Source organism: Narcine bancroftii, chromosome 1 (genome assembly GCF_036971445.1).
Source record: "Narcine bancroftii isolate sNarBan1 chromosome 1, sNarBan1.hap1, whole genome shotgun sequence".
Taxonomy (NCBI): domain Eukaryota; kingdom Metazoa; phylum Chordata; class Chondrichthyes; order Torpediniformes; family Narcinidae; genus Narcine; species Narcine bancroftii.
In genome coordinates, this window is record NC_091469.1 from 29569980 (window position 1) to 29590863 (window position 20884).

General features: G+C 42.7%; 2 protein-coding genes across 15 annotated transcripts in view; one reads left to right on the forward strand and one right to left on the reverse strand.

The window, feature by feature from the left end:
• Positions 1-20884, forward strand: part of snx30 (sorting nexin family member 30) — a 201825-nt gene that overhangs the window by 134229 nt on the left and 46712 nt on the right. For 8 of the 9 annotated variants that reach the window (XM_069923300.1, XM_069923328.1, XM_069923337.1 and 5 more), the window contains one exon: positions 12452-12594. The exons of the other annotated variant lie outside the window; for it this stretch is intronic. In XM_069923300.1, coding sequence (XP_069779401.1) covers positions 12452-12490 — 39 coding nt within the window. In that variant the 3' untranslated portion in view covers positions 12491-12594. Of the gene's footprint in view, positions 1-12451; positions 12595-20884 lie in introns of those variants that run through there. 9 annotated transcript variants of the gene reach the window in all.
• Positions 203-20031, reverse strand: LOC138756844 (solute carrier family 46 member 2). Of its 6 annotated transcripts, none has more exons than XM_069923239.1 (4): positions 18360-20031; positions 13423-13506; positions 11551-11707; positions 203-3236 (listed from the first exon to the last, which is right to left on the reverse strand). In XM_069923239.1, the coding sequence occupies exons 1-4, from the start codon at positions 19462-19464 to the stop codon at positions 3035-3037; spliced, it is 1548 nt and encodes a 515-aa protein (XP_069779340.1). In that variant the 5' UTR covers positions 19465-20031; the 3' UTR covers positions 203-3034. The 6 variants fall into 6 exon arrangements, with proteins under 6 accessions (XP_069779340.1, XP_069779346.1, XP_069779362.1 ...); XM_069923245.1 differs by having other exon boundaries at positions 3144-3422; XM_069923261.1 differs by having other exon boundaries at positions 3164-3236; positions 11551-11646.

Here is a 20884-nt window from a genome sequence, read left to right on the forward strand (position 1 = left end):
CTCACTGACAAAAGGCAAAGGAGGAAAAACCCAACACCCAACCCCAACCAACCAATTTTCCCTTGCAACCGCTGCAATCGTGTCTGCCTGTCCCGCATCGGACTGGTCAGCCACAAACGAGCCTGCAGCTGACGTGGACTTTTTACCCCCTCCATAAATCTTCGTCCGCGAAGCCAAGCCAAAGAAAAAGAAAGAAAATATGTTCTTGGTGGGATATTCTCCAGTTCTATTGCCAATAACAGGGGTGAATGATCAGATGGCAATCTAGCTTTATATTCAGTTTTCCTAACTCTGCCTTGGATGTGGGCTGACACAGGAACAAGTCAATCCTTGAGTATGTTTTATGTCTACTTGAATAATATGAGTATTCCTTCTCCTTTGGGTGTTGCCTCCTCCATATATCCAAAAGTTGCATTTCCTTCATTGATTTAACTATAAATTTGGCTACTTCTTTCTTTATGCTAGTCTTTTGTCCAGTTTTATCTACCTTTGGGTCCAAATTAAGGTTAAAATCCCCTCCTATCAATATATATCCCCTGCGTATCTACAATCTTCAAAAAAAATTTTGCATGAACTTTTGATCCATTAGGTGCATATATATTGACCAAATTCCATAATTCTGAATATATTTGACACTTTATCATTACATACCTCCCTGCTAGATCTATTATTTCCTCCTCTATTTTGATTGGGACATTTTTATTCATTAATGTAGCTACACCTCTGGCTTATGAATTATATGATGCTGCCGTTACGTATGCTACCCACTCTCTTCTTAATTTATTATGTTCCACTTCAGTTGCATCTATCTATTTTTTTTCTTTTTTCAGTAAATTTAATAGCCTCTTCCTTCTGATTTGGTTATGTATTCCATTAATATTTATAGTTATATAGTTCAACATGGCCACCTCATACTCTGTTTACACCTAATTTCTGCTTCCTCACCACCACCTTTCCCCTTTTTTCTCCATTTTCATCTGTTTTCCCTTTTTGAAATCAATGTATGACAACACTTCTAAAACATAAAATACTTCAACAACTCCCACATCTAAAATTCCCTTAAGCCCAAGTGTCCCCCTCCTCTCTGAGTTGCCCCTTGTCCATTGCCCGACAACCACAACTCCCCTCTCCATTCGGATTGCGAACCCACTCGCAAGCGTCAACTGATTTCGCAGTGACTGTTATTCTCTCCCACCCAACCCCCTCCAGAAAAGACTTTTATCTTCACATTTAACAAAGCTGACCCTTCTTTTTTCCCCTCCTTTTTTTCCCTCTCCCTTACTTCCCTTTTCTTTCCCTTCTTTAGTTCTTACTCATACATTATTTTTACATCTTTATATGTAGTTTGTCGTCGTTCTTGTTACATCTCTTCATCTCTCTTTGACCTGCAGGTGTTCTGCAAATTCTCGTGCTTTCTCCGGATCCAAGAACAGTTGGTTTTGCTCCCCAGGGATAACTATTTTAAGCACAGCAGGATATCTTAACATAAATTTATAGCCTTTTTTCCATAGGATCGATTTTTCTGCATTAAACTCATTCCTCTTTAGGAGTTCAAAACTTATGTCTGGATAAAATGGATCTTTGTTTTTGTTGTGACTGTTGTTTTGGTGGCTAATTTTCTGTATGCCCTTTCTATTTCCATTCCTTCCTATATTTCTGGCATTCCCAGGACCTTTGGGATCCATTCTTTTATAAATTCTTTCATATTTTTGCCACCTTAATCTTCCTTTAGGCCCACTATCTTTATGTTGTTTCGCCTACTATAGTTTTCCATTATATCATCTTCTGAGCTAACGACTCTTGTGACTCTAACTTTTTTGTCACTGTCTTCCAATTTTCTTAAGTCATTCACTTCCATATCTAGAGCCATTTCTCGTTCTTCCACATTTTCTAATCTTTTCCCTATTTCTGTCATGACCAGCTCTATTCTACTCACTTTTCTTCTGTACTTTTCATTTCACTAAATTCTAATGTCAACCATCCTTTTAATGCTTTCATTTGTCTTTGAAATTTTTAAAAAATTTATATACTGTCCATCCATTTTACCTTCTATTCCTCTGTACAGAGCTTGGTCTTCTGTGTCTGCACCTGTGTTTGTGTCTTCTACTTCTACTTCCTTGTATCTGTGTCTCTTCTGACTTTCTTGTTGAGCTGCTTGCCTCAGTTTGTGTTTTTTTTTTGTATAGCTTCTTGTTGTTGGTGCTCTTCTTCTGGGCTAGTTATCTGTTGGGCTTCCTGTTGTTTTTCTTTCTTGTCACTCCCTTTCCCATTGCTTTATTCCTCTTCCAGATGAGAGCTCTGCTATCGGGCATCTCTCAGCTGGTCACGCTGTGTAAGTTCACTCCACAGCTGGGACCCCTCCTGTTGGTGTTTTCCTTGGTGTGCGCATTGCACATGCACGATTCCTCGCACATGCGCAGTTGTGCATTTCTATTGGCTCAGAGGCCATTTTTTGCAGTCCTGTAGTCGGGAGGTCGCGACCCTGTGGGGTTGCCACTAACCTCGGGGAGCGGGCTCCTCTATTCACGGGAGCTTGCTGCTTCTTCATGCAGGTAAGGCCTTCTCCTTTCTCTTCTGGCGTCTTTCCTCCTTTTTTTTTCCCCCTGTTGTTTTTGCTTTTTCCTTCTTGGGTGCCGTATTCTTTCTTCACACCTTTATCTTTTATCTGTTGTGTTTTGTGTTTCTTGAGCTTTGTGTTTTCTTCACTTTATTTCTTCTTTTCTGGAGAGGGCTAGTACTCTCCTACCGGCCACTACTCACTCCATCACGTGGCTCCTCCGGTTGTGTTTGATTACTGAGGGAGAGAGTGCCACAAAAAGTGCAAGTAATCATGGTGTAGATAGGATGTGGATGGGAGCTCAACTGGTTGAAGCAGACCTTTTATTTGACCCTAGTTTATTGGAGAACTTTGCTGATAAATCATTTTAGTAGCTGATGATGGTTTTCATACTACCTTTCAACACTGAGAGCACAAAAGGAATGGATCTTTGGAAGAGTGCCAGTGTATAGAAACCAAAGTGTACTGAGAGTATAATCACTTCAGAACAATCCCACTGAGGTGTACAACAGCAGAAGGGGACGTGAATGTAATCATGTTGAAAGATGTTAAGTTACAGGCTATTGTGATTACTTCAATGGGAACCCAATTTTGTGGGCAACCTGGAAACCACTCTGAAATATCTCCACTGTTGTTGATGATTCCTAAGATCTTGAAGATGTCCGTTTGATAGGTGTTGCTACAAATAGAAATTGGGATTGTAATTAGAAGGAAGTGAGGCTCTCTGGGGAAGCATACAGTGTTGTGGGAGAATGATCAGACGATTATATTAGTTTAGAACTCAATATTTTAACTCTGGACTTCACATCTATCTTCTGGGATTCTGGAACGTCTGGATAATTCGGATAACCTGTGTTCTGCAATGCTGTAAATGAAGCAAAATGGTGACATTTATAGCAACAATATGAATGAACACTACCAGTTGGAGCTGCAAACTGTACACTGCCGTAGCCCAAGCTTTACAATACTCTGACCGATTTTTCGGCTGTTTCCCTCCTGCCTTTCTTCCCCTCCCCCCCCCCCCCAAAAAAAAACCCGGCAGCATCCTCCTGTTTCTCTGCTCCAAATGAAAAGCTTGTATATAATCCTTTTTTATATTTGGGTGCCCCATTTATCATTACCCAAACAGTGCCAAAAGCATGTCTTCTCCCATTTGAAAACCCTGACTGTGCCAACACATGGAGCAAAGTCAATTGAAAGAGTACTGGCAACTAAAGGTAATCTTTAGGTAAGGCACCAGAAGACTGTAGGGTGGCTAATGTCATGCCTTTATTGAAGAAGAGCCACAAGGATAAACTAGAGCTACAGGCCAGTGAGCCCAACATCGGTGACAGGAAATTTACTAGAGGGGATTTGGAGGGTCAGAGTCTCTCAGCATTTGGATAGGCAAAGATTTGTCGGGGACAGTGGGCGTGACTCAGCATGGGAAATTTGAATGAGGTAACAGGGTTGATGAATGCAGGGTGGTAGATGTCCATATGGATTTTAGTAAGGTACACGACAAGGACCCGAATGGTATGTTCATTTGCAGGTATATTCGAATACTGTTTACCACATCACAAGATCTAAATGAATTGGGATAGTGGATAGAAGTTAATTCCAAGTAGGAAGTGTTGAATTTTGGTAGGTTAAACCAGGGCAGGGTTTAATAAATGGCAGGGTGCTAGAGAAAGTTGTAGAATGGAGACCTAGAGGTATCTTCTTTCTTTGGCTTGGCTTCGCGGACGAAGATTTATGGAGGGGGTAAAAAGTCCACGTCAGCTGCAGGCTCGTTTGTGGCTGACCAGTCCGATGCGGGACAGGCAGACACGATTGCAGCGGTTGCAAGGGAAAATTGGTTGGTTGGGGTTGGGTGTTGGGTTTTTCCTCCTTTGCCTTTTGTCAGTGAGGTGGGCTCTGCTGTCTTCTTCAAAGGAGGCTGCTGCCCGCCAAACTGTGAGGCGCCAAGATGCACGGTTTGAGGCGTTATCAGCCCACTGGCGGTGGTCAATGTGGCAGGCACCAAGAGATTTCTTTAGGCAGTCCTTGTACCTTTTCTTTGGTGCACCTCTGTCACGGTGGCCAGTGGAGAGCTCGCCATATAATACGATCTTGGGAAGGCGATGGTCCTCCATTCTGGAGACGTGACCCATCCAGCGCAGCTGGATCTTCAGCAGCGTGGACTCGATGCTGTCGACCTCTGCCATCTCGAGTACCTCGACGTTAGGGGTGTGAGCGCTCCAATGGATGTTGAGGATGGAGCGGAGACAACGCTGGTGGAAGCGTTCTAGGAGCCGTAGGTGGTGCCGGTAGAGGACCCATGATTCGGAGCCGAACAGGAGTGTGGGTATGACAACGGCTCTGTATACGCTTATCTTTGTGAGGTTTTTCAGTTGGTTGTTTTTCCAGACTCTTTTGTGTAGTCTTCCAAAGGCGCTATTTGCCTTGGCGAGTCTGTTGTCTATCTCATTGTCGATCCTTGCATCTGATGAAATGGTGCAGCCGAGATAGGTAAACTGGTTGACCGTTTTGAGTTTTGTGTGCCCGATGGAGATGTGGGGGGGCTGGTAGTCATGGTGGGGAGCTGGCTGATGGAGGACCTCAGTTTTCTTCAGGCTGACTTCCAGGCCAAACATTGCAGGCAAAATCTTCGCTAGGATTCTACTAAATAGAATAATACCTAGTGTCGCTGAGAATATTCTCCCAGAATCACAGTGCGGCTTTCGCGCAAACAGAGGAACCACTGACATGGTCTTTGCCCTCAGACAGCTCCAAGAAAAGTGCAGAGAACAAAACAAAGGACTCTACATCACCTTTGTTGACCTCACCAAAGCCTTCGACACCGTGAGCAGGAAAGGGCTTTGGCAAATACTAGAGCGCATCAGATGTCCCCCAAAGTTCCTCAACATGATTATCCAACTGCACGAAAACCAACAAGGTCGGGTCAGATACAGCAATGAGCTCTCTGAACCCTTCTCCATTAACAATGGCGTGAAGCAAGGCTGTGTTCTCGCACCAACCCTCTTTTCAATCTTCTTCAGCATGATGCTGAACCAAGCCATGAAAGACCCCAACAATGAAGACGCTGTTTACATCCGGTACCGCACGGATGGCAGTCTCTTCAATCTGAGGCGCCTGCAAGCTCACACCAAGACACAAGAGAAACTTGTCCGTGAACTACTCTTTGCAGATGATGCCGCTTTAGTTGCCCATTCAGAGCCAGCTCTTCAGCGCTTGACGTCCTAGAGGTATAGAGTTTCCTGAAAATGGTGATACAGAGTGGTGAAACAGGCATTTGGTACCCTTATCATGGCATGGACTTCCAAAATTTAAAGGACATTTGGACAAGTGCTTGGACAGGAATTAATCTGAGGGATATGGGCCAAATATAAGCAAACAACACAAGTTGGGACGAGAACCCAGTCAGTATGGATGAGTTGGACCTAAGGGCCCTATTACTGTGCTGTACAGCTCTGTAACTGACTCTTGTGCTTTGCAATATTAACCTCTTATTTTTCCACAGCCCCACAACTGAGTTGAAGTTAGTTAAAGATGGTTATTTTCTGACAAGAGCAGATTTCCTAATCTCATGTGGCGTGGAGCAATCCTGAAGATGGAGTGGAAACAAAACTATTGTTGCAATAATATTTAATCCCTTGTTTTTAAAGAGAACCCCCCTAGCTCTGGATTCTCCAATGAGGGGAAACATCTCTATCAAACTTGTAAAGGCTCCTTTGGATCTTTTGTGTTTGGATCAAGTCCTATCCTTGCCCAGCCTTTCTAATTACTTAACTTAAGACAGAGCATGGAAATCTACAGCCCAGTACAGGCCCTTCTGCCAACAAATAACCTACTCTTAACAATTGCCTAAAATTTCTCAACTCCATAAATTTCCATTTTCTCAGCTATGTGTAACTAACTAAGAACCATTTAAAAGATCCTATTGTACCTACCTCCACTGCTGCTGGCAGTACATTCCATGCATCCACCATTTTGGGTGGGAAAAATAGCCCTTGCATCCCAAGCACCTTAAAAATATGAGCCATTTCAGCCCTGGGGTGGGGGGGAACATCTGGCCATTCACATGACCAAAGCTTTTCATCATCTTGAGCACCTCTATCAGGTCACCCATTATCCTCTGTCGCTCCAAGCAGGGAAAAACCAAGTTCACTCGACCTTTCTTCATTAGGCATAGTCTCCAATTCAGGCAGCCTGCTTAAATCTCTCCACTCTCTTGATAGCATCCACATCTTTCAGTAGTTAAGTGACTGTAAGTGAACATAATATTCCAAGTGGGGTCTAACTCAAGCCCTGTAGAGCTGTAAATTATCCATTCCAGGGACGTCTAATAAACCAACTTTTTAAATGCTAGAAATAGCAGCTCAGGTGGCATCTGTGAAAAGAAAGATTGTTTCTGGATGAAGTGCTTCCATCAGAATGTGCTTTGAGCTGCAGAGCTGGAAGAGGGTTAAAGAAAACAAAGGGGATATTTGTGACAGGATGGAGAGAGCGGAACAAAATAGGTGGTGCTGCCAGCTGAGAGGTTGGTGAAAGTCTGGAGACAATACCTGATGTGTCTGGCAAAGTGAATAGAGACTGCTTGGCAACAGGAACAGAAAAGCACAAAGTAAAACTAATCAATGAAACACATGGCTACTATGATCGAGTCCAATAACCTCAGCCATTCAATCTGGGGGTTTAATTTGGCCTGGCTTTGAATTATCTGGGACTCTGTTCACAAGAACCAACTTTGTCGGGATTTTTTTTTAAACAGCAGCTTTTAATGTTTGTTGCAAAACAAAAATTACTATGTCATCCTTTTTGACCCTCTGCCATATTTTGAAAAGTACATAATGTTTCATCTTGTATTTGTATGTGTAAGTTCTTAGGCAACACATGGATGGAGGAAATGGTTCTTTATTTAAAGTTGATATGAACAGCACCATGAGGCAGGCCGTGAGGCTGCAAGTTCCCATTACAGATCTGCATACTCTGAGTCTGCCCCCTGCTGGCAGCCAAGCCTATCAAACAGTAAGGCATTGCTAATTGCATTGCAACCATGATCTCTATCATTACATCTCCCTTAAAACAAAAGTAGCTTACTTTTAACTAGCATATTTTCTTTTTATAACTGCAATTTTAACTTTAGCACCAAGAACTTATATTTTCATTATTATCAACATTTTGTGTGTTCACATTTGCATATACTAAAACTTGAAGAGCGAATAAGATAGCACTACCTCATTCTATAACACGAGTCTTTAAATTTGCTCGGAGTCCCTTAGGAAGATTTGCGTATCTTGATCTCCTGATTGATTGTCCTTGAATCTGAGTTGTTGCCTAAGACGATGCCTTCTCAGATATGTATTCAGGTTGTTCCACAGTATCTGTCTTTATATCAACTATGGCTGGTCCCATTTGAAGATCTCAACAATTTCTTTGCAGAACAGCACCTTCATCTGTGTGTATGATCTAAGTCCAGAAGATTGTTTTGTCTTTTAGCCTTGGTCACCAGTGTAGAGTTCCAGTAGGCTTATTTGTTCCTCTGTCAATTTAATATTTTTCCTTTTCTTTCTGTTGTTCTTGGAACTTCCTCACTTTCTCCTCCTCTTTTGTTTTTAGGAGGTTCTCCTGAATGAGTAGGTTTGATCTTAGCCGATGTCCCATAAAGATTTGTGCTGGTGACATACCACACTCAAGCGGCATCGTGCGCTTTACTAGCATGCTCTGGTAGAAGTCTGTTCTATGTATTTTGCCTTATTTATCAGTCTTTTCACTGTCTGTACTGATTTTTCCATGAGTCCATTGGACTGTGGAAAATGAGGACTTGACGTGGTGTGTACAAAGTCAAACTCATTGGCAAATTGTCGGAACTTTAAATTGCAAAACTGGGGTCCATTGTCTGTGAGGACCTCACTTGCCACGCCGTGACTGGAGAATATGGATTTCATATCTGTTATTACAGCATTTTCAGTGGTGGTGTTCACCTTACACACCTCTAGATACAGTGAGTAATAATCTGTGACTACAAGATAGTCCTTCCCTTGAGAATCGAATAGGTCAGTGCCTACTTTCTGGTAAAGTCTGTATGGTGCTGGGTGTGGCTTTAGTGGTTCTGCTTGATATTTCCGGCATATTGTTCAGTTTGACATTTCACTTGTTATATCATTGTTGATTTTTGGCCAGTACATCACCTGTCGTGCTCTTTTCTTACACTTTTCAATTCCGAGATGTCCTCCTTGGATCCTTTTTAGCATCTCTTTTCTCAGACTCTTTGGGATAAGGATTTTACTTCCTTTGCAGATGATGTCTTCAACCATTGATAGTTCAGCCCTGCAGTTCCAGTACTCTGAAGCGTCAGGTGAGCAGTCCTGCTTCATGTTGGACCATCCATCCAAGATGTTTTTTCTCATTTGTCTGTGTTTCATCTTTGTTGTCTCTGACTTTGAGCTCCATTTTTGTATCTGATATGGGCAGTGCACTTGAGATCATGTCCACTAAGGCATTCAAGTCTTCAGCCAATTAAGTATTTGCAGGCTATCTTATGTCAACAGCTCTAGACAACATGTCTGGTGTGTACATTAGCTTACCCAGAGCGTAAGCCACATTCAGTGTATAGCGTTGCAGCCTAATTGTCATTCTTTGTATTCTAAGTGGACATTCATTTAATTGCTTTTAGAACAATGCAATCCAGGGCTTATGGTCAGTCTGTACACTGATGATTGCTTGTCCTGACACAAACTGATGAAATCTTTCACAGATGTATGTGATGTTGAGCAGCTCCACGTCTGTCATTGCGCGTGATGCCAATCATCATATTTTTGCAGAAGAACTGCACCGAGCCCACTGTGATGTGTCTGATGATATCTTGATGGATATTACTGGGTCATAAAACCTTAGAACTGATTCCTCTGTGAGCAGTTTCTTTAGTTTGCTCCATGACTTTTCATGCTCATAATTCAACTCCCATTCAATGTTCTTTTCTGTTGGACTTCTCAATGGAGCCATATTTTCTGAGAGGTTGGATTTACCCATATAGTTGACCATTCCATTAAACCTCTGTACGTCCTTTTTGCATGTTCCCAATGATGGACACCTTTCTGGGATCTGGTCTGATACCCTCACTGACAATAATATCTCCTACAAATGTTAGTTATGTCACCTTGAGTTGGCATTTCTCTCTTCACCTTCAGGTTTGGTTTCCTTGTTGCTTTCAGCACTTTCCTTGATCTCTCTTGCTCTATTCTCGTGGATCCCCATACTATTCCCCATACTATGATGTCATCCATTGAGGTATCAACTCCATCCAGGTTCTCATAGACCATATGGATAGTTTTGTGATACACTTCAGGAGCTGAGGCAATTCCAAATGGTAACTTTAGGAATCTATCTGCCAAATGGACTATTGAACGTGCACAGTCTTAAACTTGCTGCTTCCAATTTCAACTGCCAAAAATCCTGATGATGCATCTAACTTGCTGAAAAACTTTGCATTTGCAAACTGTGACATGATTTCTTCATGCATCAGAAGCCTCTCTTTATTGCTCTATTTAGATCTCTTGGATCCAGGCAAATTCTAAGCTTTCCATTTTTTTTGTCCACAACAACAGTGAACTCACCCACTCCATTGGCTCATCTATCGTCTGAATCATGTTCAGTCTTTCCATCCTGTCCAAGTCTGCTTTTAGTTGCTTTGAAGTGCAAGTGGAACTTTTCTGCATGGCACATGCTTATCCACTCTGATCCTGTGTTCTGGAAGGAAGTCTAGATCCTGACATCGGTCATTGTACTCTTTCATGAGTTCATCATAGACTGTCTTTCCTTTGCTTTCCACAACAAGGATTCTTTTTACCAGGTTCAATTTCTCACCAGCTGTTAAAGCTAGTGTGACCTGTACTTCCTTTGGTACCACGATGAATGCTAGCATGTGCTCTTTGTCCTTGTGTTTCACTTTGATCATGCATTCTCCTTGCACTGGTATATCGGTACCTGAATATCCTGTCACCTTCACTTTTGTTCCATACATCTTTGGTCTGGGTCTAATTTTCTTAGTCATTCTCTGATATTTCATTGATTTGTGCTCCACTATCCAATTTAACTGAAATGTACATGTCATTCACTTTTAATCTCAACACCCAGTTTGTTTTCATGTTTTCAGTCACAACATCTACATAGAATTCCTCTATCTCCCTTTCATCTACTGCATGAACCTTGCTTTGTTGCACGGTTCCTACAGCAACGGGAATAATGGTTGCTTTTGTTACACGTATAGCATGTTTTACCATATGCTGGACACTTTTGATAGGTGTTGTGCACCACATTGATGACATGGCTTTCGATTGTCCCTTTCATTTTTGTTCGCTGGCCACACCTCTTTCCACTTTGGCACACTTTTTGTAAAACGGTTTATGTCTGTTCTTGCTCACTGCATCCATGTTGCAGCCAGTTTCACTGAACAGGTCTTTTGCCTACACTTTTAAAGTTTATGTAGCTCTACAAAGTGCTATGGCTTTTTCCAGGTCTACTTAGACTATTATCTGGAATACCACACACAAGTCTGTCTTTTATCAGCGAGTCAGTCAGTCCACCAAATTCAAGTTTTGCTTCTGTTTCTCAATTCAGTCACATACTAATTAATACTTTCTGCCGTTTTCTGCAGGACTGATCTGCAGGATTTCAAATTGAGCTAGTGGATGGTTTCACAGGGCAGTCTAATCAGGATGTGAAGGCATCTGTCTGAACTTGCTGCTTAAAATGGTATTGGACGCAGCAACAATAATTGCATTTGAAAATGCTTGTTATTTGAACAAAGTGGCTTTTCAAACAAAGTGATTAATATGAAGAGTGAGGAACTTAGAACAAGGTTGAAGGTTTTTGTTTAGTTGGAATGTACAAGATGGGTTGAACAATTTCTTCTGTAATTTTTCTACTATTCCATTATACAAATGATTGGGGATATTATTCTGACCCATTTTGAGCAAATGCAAAATGAAATGTAGTTAAATTTTACTTACGTTATGGGAATGATAGTTAAGCAACTGATGACTGAAGAGAGGCAGAAACAGAGGCTTGGATACCAGTCTTCTGTCGAAGTGTAAATCTTGAGGAAGCTTGTTGAAGCAATAACTCCAATTAATGTTAGGAGAATCTGAAGCCTGCCAAGCACTTTCCCTTGAAATACAATTGCAGCATTTAAATACAGTGTAAACTTTGTGACTTTCATTTCTACAATATCGACCATATTCCTGTTCTGCTCAGAATATCCCCAAAGCCTATTAAAGGTAACGAAGTACCATTGGTCATAGCTGGATCAATATTAATTGGTTGGTAACTATGTAGAATATGTAACTATGTAGAATATACCACACCTTTATATGCCATTGTATAGGATGATCCGAAAACAAAGGTTTTCACCTTAAAATCAGCGTCTTCCTATACAAAAAGTATAAAATTCTAGATGACAGTCACAACACCGCCACCATCTTCCTGCTGGCTCTGATGCAACCTTGCGCATGCTCTGTTATTGCCAAGTTTCAGTGGGTCCATCCGCCTGGTCCGAAAGCTGATGACTTTAAATGGTCTGTTACAGGAGCCGACAGTGGTTTATTGTAAAATATCCAAATAAAATTTAAACCTTTAAATGATAATTTATTATTAAAGTATTGTAATTTTCTTTTAACAGCATCCACTGGTAAGTGCCAATTTTTTTGGGGGGGGGGGAAATTGTCTTATTCAAAGGGTATTGTTTAAAACCAACATTTTAGGTGGAAATTTCATATACATGAGTCATCCTCTACAACAGCATATATGTAATTATGACACTAGTGTGCTTGATGTGAACAGTCTGGAGACAGACTGAGCTCTGAGGTCGCAGCAGGAATGTTTATTTAAATTTCGCATGCCTTTCAATTGCAGCCAGACTGCGCTTACGCTCTGCCGCTTGCGTTGCGCTGAATCAAGCGTGCTCTCCAACTTCTGTCGTGGAGTGAAAGAATACGGAATACGTCGCCATCTCTGCCACGGCATAACAAATGGGGCTGGTTCATCATGGCAGATTTGTATGTCGCCACAATACCTGTAATTTATGTTAAAGTATTGTACAAATTTTGTCTTTCTCTAATTAGCAGACTGAGAAGCGTGCGCTTCTGGCTGGAGGGACATCGGCATTAACATTGACCTGCAATGCTTTTCAATAAAGCATGTGTTTGAAATGCAGTCACTGTTATAATATGGTAGAAAACACAGGTAGTTTAGGACACCAGTTCTCCAAATAGATGTAATACAGATGAGGTTGTCTGTTCGGAGATGTTGATTGGGAATTAAGTCAGCAAAGAGAAATCCCAAGCCACTTTTCAAAACAGTGCCATGGGATCTTCTGCATCAACTTTTGTTCTGTCATGATTTAACATGTTATTCTGCGCAGGATTCTCTCAGTTCTCCCTCATTTTATCAGCCAAGATATTTTTTGCTCTGGAGTAGAACCCACTATTTTACAAATCTGATAGCTCCCAAAGGTCCATCTGTACTGTCGGACTCCTTCAGAGGTGCTATAATTAGCAAATTTAATCTTCCCAGATTTACCTTTGGAGCATTGGTTGGATGGGAGGAAGCCTTATTGTGGAGGAAGCAACTTATTCTGACATCCTGTGCCGGGGGGCTGTCATATGGTTGCCCCTGCCCCAACTCAGGAGCCGGTGTTTGTTCCATGGCACCTCTCCCTGCTTCTCACCTTTCAGGTGGCAGAACATTGCCTTCAGCCCTGCCACCTGAACGTCCCTTCGCACACACCCGCAGCCGCTCCAGACCCACATTCTCCAGGTGATTCCACCTGAAAGTGGCTTAACCTAGGTGCAAACTGATGGATTGGGAGAATGTGAGTTACTAACCATATGAAGTGCTTCTTGTCTGCTTCGAAATCAGTGAACGTATTGTTGGAAGAGGAATAAGCGCAAACATCATCACTGCTCGAGCTGCAAGATATATTTTTAAAAAGGTTAATTGTTGTCTGCAATTGGCATTCCAAACTAATTACACAATTTGATCAATTTTGAAAGTGATATTTTTTGTTACTTGAATGCCTTTATCTGTACAATACTGTCCACATTAGAGTGCTAACGTATCCTTGCAATTATGCGGCATTTTAAATTCTCTAAATCCCTACATGGTACAAGTTAAAATTTAGTTTTGATCATCAGAGGTAGTTTGAATGTGATGATGTTTTTTATATTGAACATTGAGAGAGATTTATGGAGGGAATAATTCCAGAGCTACAACGAGAGATTTGAAAATTGGCATTGGGAAGGCACAAGACCAAAAAATAACTGATGGAGATATTTTCCGTGACGCCTAAGGGAGAATTTTCAAATTGAGATGAGGAGTTTGTTGGAAGGAGGGACAGCAGTTAGTGCAGGTCAAGAGATGCAGTGTGAGAGACCAAACGAGGCAGCATTGAGATCAAGAATCCTGAAACAATATTCCCATGGGTGCATGCTTGTAGTCTATGAACCATGGGATAGGCAGGGATGTGTATTCCAGGAGTGGAAAATAGTTGATGGCTGGGATATGTTGTTAGAGACTGAACTGGAAGCCAAATGTAAACCAAAGTTGAGCTGCAGATTGTAGGCGCAACTAGAAAGGAATAGATGGTTTGACAATACTTGGTGAAAAATTTTCCATGGCAAACAGCATGACTAATCTGAAAAACAGTACTGAGTTTAGAAATGTTCAGACACCAGTATGATTAAACTGTGCAATGAAATATATATTTTTTTTAAATGTGGCTCTTCCAGCCCTTGATATGCTGCCCAAATATTGCATTGCAGTTAGATGATATTTCCAATGTAAAATTACCAAGATATTTTTCAGTGTTTGTCAAAATACAGGCTGCCCTTGATTAATGACTACCAGCCCCCCCACATCTCCATCGGGCACACAAAACTCAAAACGGTCAACCAGTTTACCTATCTCGGCTGCACCATTTCATCAGATGCAAGGATCGACAATGAGATAGACAACAGACTCGCCAAGGCAAATAGCGCCTTTGGAAGACTACACAAAAGAGTCTGGAAAAACAACCAACTGAAAAACCTCACAAAGATAAGCGTATACAGAGCCGTTGTCATACCCACACTCCTGTTCGGCTCCGAATCATGGGTCCTCTACCGGCACCACCTACGGCTCCTAGAACGCTTCCACCAGCGTTGTCTCCGCTCCATCCTCAACATCCATTGGAGCGCTCACACCCCTAACGTCGAGGTACTCGAGATGGCAGGGGTCGACAGCATCGAGTCCACGCTGCTGAAGATCCAGCTGCGCTGGATGGGTCACGTCTCCAGAATGGAGGACCATCGCCTTCCCAAGATCGTATTATATGGCGAGCTCTCCACTGGCCACCGTGACAGAGGTGCACCAAAGAAAAGGTACAAGGACTGCCTAAAGAAATCTCTTGGTGCCTGCCACATTGACCACCGCCAGTGGGCTGATAACGCCTCAAACCGTGCATCTTGGCGCCTCACAGTTTGGCGGGCAGCAGCCTCCTTTGAAGAAGACCGCAGAGCCCACCTCACTGACAAAAGGCAAAGGAGGAAAAACCCAACACCCAACCCCAACCAACCAATTTTCCCTTGCAACCGCTGCAATCGTGTCTGCCTGTCCCGCATCGGACTGGTCAGCCACAAACGAGCCTGCAGCTGACGTGGACTTTTTACCCCCTCCATAAATCTTCGTCCGCGAAGCCAAGCCAAAGAAGTTTTAACAGGTCTATATGTCAGAAAGCAAACCATAAAAATTGACCCACGGTAAATTTAGCTCCATAGTATTATAATGAATTGTGTCAAAAGCATGGAAAACAGATGGGAAGAATTATTACAAGTAGAGAGGAAGGTAGTTCTGCTGCTCGTAGGATTGATGAAGGCAGGATGATAGATGCTGTCGATATGGATTTCAACAAGGTTTTGACAAAGTCGTGCATGGCAGGCCAGACCAGGGGACTGGATTAAAACAAAGTCTGCAGTTGCTAAAAGTGCTAGAGAAACTCAGCAGGTTGTGCAGTGTCCAGAGGAGGTGAAGATAAATAACAAATGTTTTGTACCTGCTCATCAAAATGAACAAAAAGCAGAAAGGTTGGGAGAGGGGCATAACCCAACAGGCAAGGCACCTTAAGTGAACATAGATAGGATAACCTGAGAATTGATTGGGGGAGGGAGAGGGGGTAGCTTTGAATGCAGTGGGGGAGTGTAGTGATACACCACTTGCCTACTGCAGGGGGCGATCTCTGTTCCTGTAGGAAGATCACCGGAGGACAGACCTCATCTGGCTGTCAATCAGCCGACCCAAATAGACCTAACTCCACCTGGTCGGCTGTCAATCAACTGCCCAGGATATAATCCTGAGCCAGTCACTCGGGAGCCACCAGTACAGCTACCACTGTAGCAGGAGACTTTTAACTGAATAAAGCCTGTGCCTGCTTACTGCTGCAGCAGTGCATCACAGGGAGAGGTTACATTGGAGATTGTGCTTAGTGGAATGGTGTTGGGGATCTGTGCTTTATTATCCATTTCAAAAATTTGGATGAGAATGTAGTTAACATGTTTGTAGATGGCACCAAAATTGGTGGACAGTGAGGAAGGTTGACTAAGTTTACAGCAGGATCTTGATGAACTGGGAAAGTAACCAATGAATGGCAGATGGAATTTAATTCTGAAAAGTGTGAGATGATGCCTTTTAACAAGTCAGCAGAGATGTATAAATCATGAGGGACATAAATAAGGTAAATAGTCTTATCCCCCCCCCAGGATAGAGGAGTCTAAAACTAGAAGACAGATTAAAGGTGAAACTTAACAGATGGGTGCATTGATAGAAAAGGTTTAGAGAGATGCCATCCAGGTAATTAGGACCAACTTAGGTAGGCAACTTGGTTGGGCCAAAGAACCTATTTCAATGCTGTAAAATTCTGAATACATGTCAATATGTATATTGGACTTTTGAATTTACTATTATGGGAGCTTAATCATAATTAGGAGTCCATAAACCGACATTCCTAATCTGGGGATGGCCGTAACAACAAAGGTGAGTGGCAATTTAGAATCCTTTTGCCAAAAAATACTACTCTCAAATAGTTTAGAATTCACATTTAAGAAATGGAAATAAGATCAAACTGTTAATCTGTAACTAAGTTGTATAAAGGGGAATTAGCCAACTATTAATGTCTGTTTAAAAAAAAATTCAAATAATTTTTGCTGTCCCATTTTGATGAAAAGCCATTTCAAAATCTGAAAATTGGCTATTGAAATTAGATAATTGTTCATATAAGAAGCTTGTTTTTCTTTTACGAACAGCAGCTTGCATTTCTTTCCTAAGAGGATGAAGTGCTGTCCACAGTGGATTTTCAGAAAATAATTGGTCAGGTTAGGTGAAAGTTGTGCGACATCAATGGACTTGGCCATTGGCTCTCAACAGAGTGATTTATCATTCTGCCAATCAAATATTAATGCTGCGAATCCGGGACTTGACAATGCATGTTGGAGGCTCAAATTTGTCAGGATCATTTCTGGGACTGACCAGCTGGTCAATTTCCTGTGATAGTGGGCCAGACTTCAAGCAGGATTACTTGCAACAAGCCTACTGGCCACTGGCAAATATTACTGCTATAATAAGGGAGTAATATGGGAAAATACAGTTATAACTAAATTTATAATTATTTATAAATTTATAAGTCCTGTCAGTGTTGTGGGAAGAGGCTCAAGTTTACAGCCCAATCGCTCAACTCAACCCCACTGGTGGTCATTAGGTTTGTTCTAGGCAGTCCACATCATCAAAGTAAGGGGGGAGGGGGGGGGTGGTGGGGAAAGAAAAGGTTGAGAATTACTGACATTTGAATACATTGACAAGGATACTGGCTGGATTAGAATGTATGAGCTATGTGAAGATGTTGGACAAACTGGGGATATTTTTTCTGGAGTGCGGAAGCAGACAATAAACCTGAGAGGTTTATAAAATGGAGAGGTTTGACAGGATCATATACAGTATTGTACAGTTTTGTATGTTACAATAGCTTTCCCAAGATAAAAATGTTAAGTTCAAGAGGTCATGCATTTAACATTGAGGCCAGGGAGGGGCGAAGGTGTTTGGAATGGGAGGTTTAAACAAGATGAGGCAATGTACGGAGCTACTTATTTTACACAGTGATGAGTGCCTGGAATGGGCTTCTAGAGGTAGTAGTGGAAGCTGATGTGATGGTAGTGTTTAAGCAGCTTCTCGTATGCAGGAAATAAAGGTATATCGATCATGTGCAGCCAGATGAGATTTAGTTCAATTTGGTGTTATATTTTATGCAGATACTGTGGACTGAATATTTATTCCTATGCTGTACTGATCCATGTTCTATGACCAACCTGCGAGAGACAATTTACAATGACTTGTTAATGTACCAACTAAGCAGACATTATCTCTGAAGTGAAAGAACAGTTAACATTTCAGACCTACCTAGCTAATCTGTTTTGAAATATTATCACAACAGTCCTGCTCTGGTGAGATATTTAATGGTTCTGGAGTGTTCTGTTATTACTTTTTAAAAACCACCATTGTTCAGTGCTGTGCTTAGAGATGATTTCTTGAGTTGGTGTTTTTACTTGCTGGTAGCAGGATTGCTGGAGGCAATACCATAGTTGTGGACTTTGGACAGAGGTCTCTAAATGGAGCTGTTCACTATTATCAATGAAATTTGACAACTCCAAATTGTGATATGCAAATTGCAAAATCCTGGACTATTAGGTACAATTAAATTTTCAATGTTCAAAGCAGCTTTGGTATACTTGATACTTACCAATATAAAATAAGAAAGTCCACTTCACGAAGGCCATGATCAGCATCCCAGTGGAAAATGACACCATTCCCATCACTATCAAGGAACTATCCTTGAAATATCTGGAAAGAACCTTGACTCCTAGAAAGCTGGTCAGAAAAATGGTGTATCCTGCTGCATTACCATAGCCAACTTGGACAGCATTCCAGTTCAAAGGATCCTTCAGTACAAACATGGGAATCACATCCACTCCACCTGTCACACTTAGATCATAGAAAATCCCAGCTATAAACAGCAACACCATCACAACATTACTTGTTGGCGCTTGGCCATTGAGTTCACATTCAGTTTTTGCAGTACCAGTACCTGATGTTTCACTTTGACTTGTGTTTATGGTTCTACTTTGTTGCTCAGTGGCAACCTCAGACCCTTGGCGTTGCCCAACTCCATCCAGCAACCTGTCACTTTCAAGAGGTGCTCTGCCTTGAACCTGCTCACTTCCCAGAGGTTGTGTTTGTTTGGATGGCACTTGCAATGCCAGCATGCAGTAAAGCAGGCTCACCGCGTAGAAGATGCAGCTGCAGCCTGCCAGCACTGAACCTTGAGCATGGGAGAAGTGAATGAAGATGTGTCCAGATGCGACGCTTCCAATCATTCCTGCCAAGCCAAAAGTCATCTCGATTCTAATAAAGCTGATCGACCTCTTCTCCACAGAGGAGGTGTCGGAGGCCAGGGCCATGACTCCAGTCCAGAAAGAGGTGAACCCCCCACTCAGCCCAGTGAGCAGTGCTGTGCCCAGCATAGCCTCCAAGGGCAGATGGAACAGGATCACCCAGAACAGCAACGACCTGGCCACCAAGTAGCCCAGGAGGGGCACCCCAATGGTGATCCTCCTGGATTTCTGATCCCCGAGTCTGGCCAGGATGCAGGTGAAGAGCAGGGGGGTAATTCCCAGCAGAAGGTGGTTGTACATGTAAAACCGGGAGATACAGGCTTGCTGCTTGACCTGGCTTGTGGCATTGCAGCGCTCCTGCGTCACCATCAGCAGAGCCGTGTCATAGAACGCCCCTGCGACTTGGTGGAAAGCCACGACGATCTCCACGAAGGAGGGCAACTGGCCACACATCTCCTCGTCTCCCGGGGCTTCTCCCGTACACCAAGGAGACGATGCGAGTCGAGTTCCCAGCTCACCGCAGCAAGGACGGATCCGGAAAGGTCGCTGCGGCGGAGGAGAAACACTTCCCCATCTTTCAGTGAGAGACCATCCAACGTCCGGAATCGGAATTCAGCCCGTCATTCCGCGGCTGCCGCTCTCTGGCTTGTTGGACCTCCCTGCCTGTGTGTACAAGTGGGAGATGGAGCCACGGGGCTGGCACCAAACTTCGTCTCCACTTTTTTGTTTGCTGGGGGTGGGGGGGGGGGGGGGGGGGCAGTGGCGATAAAAAGTACCTTGACAGCAATTCGGCAAAATGTTACGGCGTGACTGCAGACGCTGCAATGCAAGCGTCGGAGAAACCAGATATCAGAGGCAGGCAGCATCCGAGAGAGGGGGGGGGTTTAAACCAAAGATGGGAAACAGTTCCGAGACTGTTCGTTTCACACCCACACGTTCCCGGCACTCTTCATTGTTGCATTTCATTCTCTTTACACCTTCGTGTCGCTTCTCCCCCTCCTTCTGTCGTTTGAGGTAAGGTCATCCCCCACCCCCCCACCCACCTACCTCCGGTCTCAGCCCCTGGCAACTGGACGTTTCCTGAAAACTCTTTCAGGGCTGAGAAAAGAGCTGGAAGGCCGTATACTTTACGGAGAGGGAGGGGTCAGTCGGCGATGGGTGGGTATAGATGCAGACCGGAGATAGTTTCACTTCTCGGGTGTTGGGGAAGGACTTGAAGCTTGTTCTGAATCTTTTGATCCATAAGCACAGCTTTGCAGCCAGTGTAACAACAGTGGAATTTAAATCAAAACAAGTGACCATCCCATTGTAGTAAAATAGTCTGGTTATTGTTCCAATTTAGAAGTTCCATGTGTGAGAAACAGAAGTACCTTCACAGAATTTGCTTGAGACAAAAATTGAGAACAAAGAACTTTTATTCTACTATTACAACAATGCAAAGTTGGGTGCTTCCCCTTACCCTGGGAATACACACAGATACTGAGGCTGACCCAACTTTTATACATTTCATTTCAGTACAGAGATACCTTCCCCCTAACATTCTTCTGCCTCCTGGATTGGTTTAGCATTAGGTAATTCCACCCACTTGGATTCTAACTTCCTATCAGTTTATGTGCCTTCCTGCAAACTTGTTAAGCCAGGAAACATCATGTCTTTGTTCTTTACTCATTAATCAATCCCCAAGACTTGCTAAAGCTATTTACTTGCTATCCTGTTTTGAAGATCCTTATTTTATTATACTTTTATAACCCTTCCTCCCATTCCAGCATCCCTTCACCCTGATTTAACCCATAATACTTCATCCTTAATGAGCACTTGCTTGACTCCTCACATTCCAGTATCCCTTCACCTTAAGTTAACCCATAATACTTCA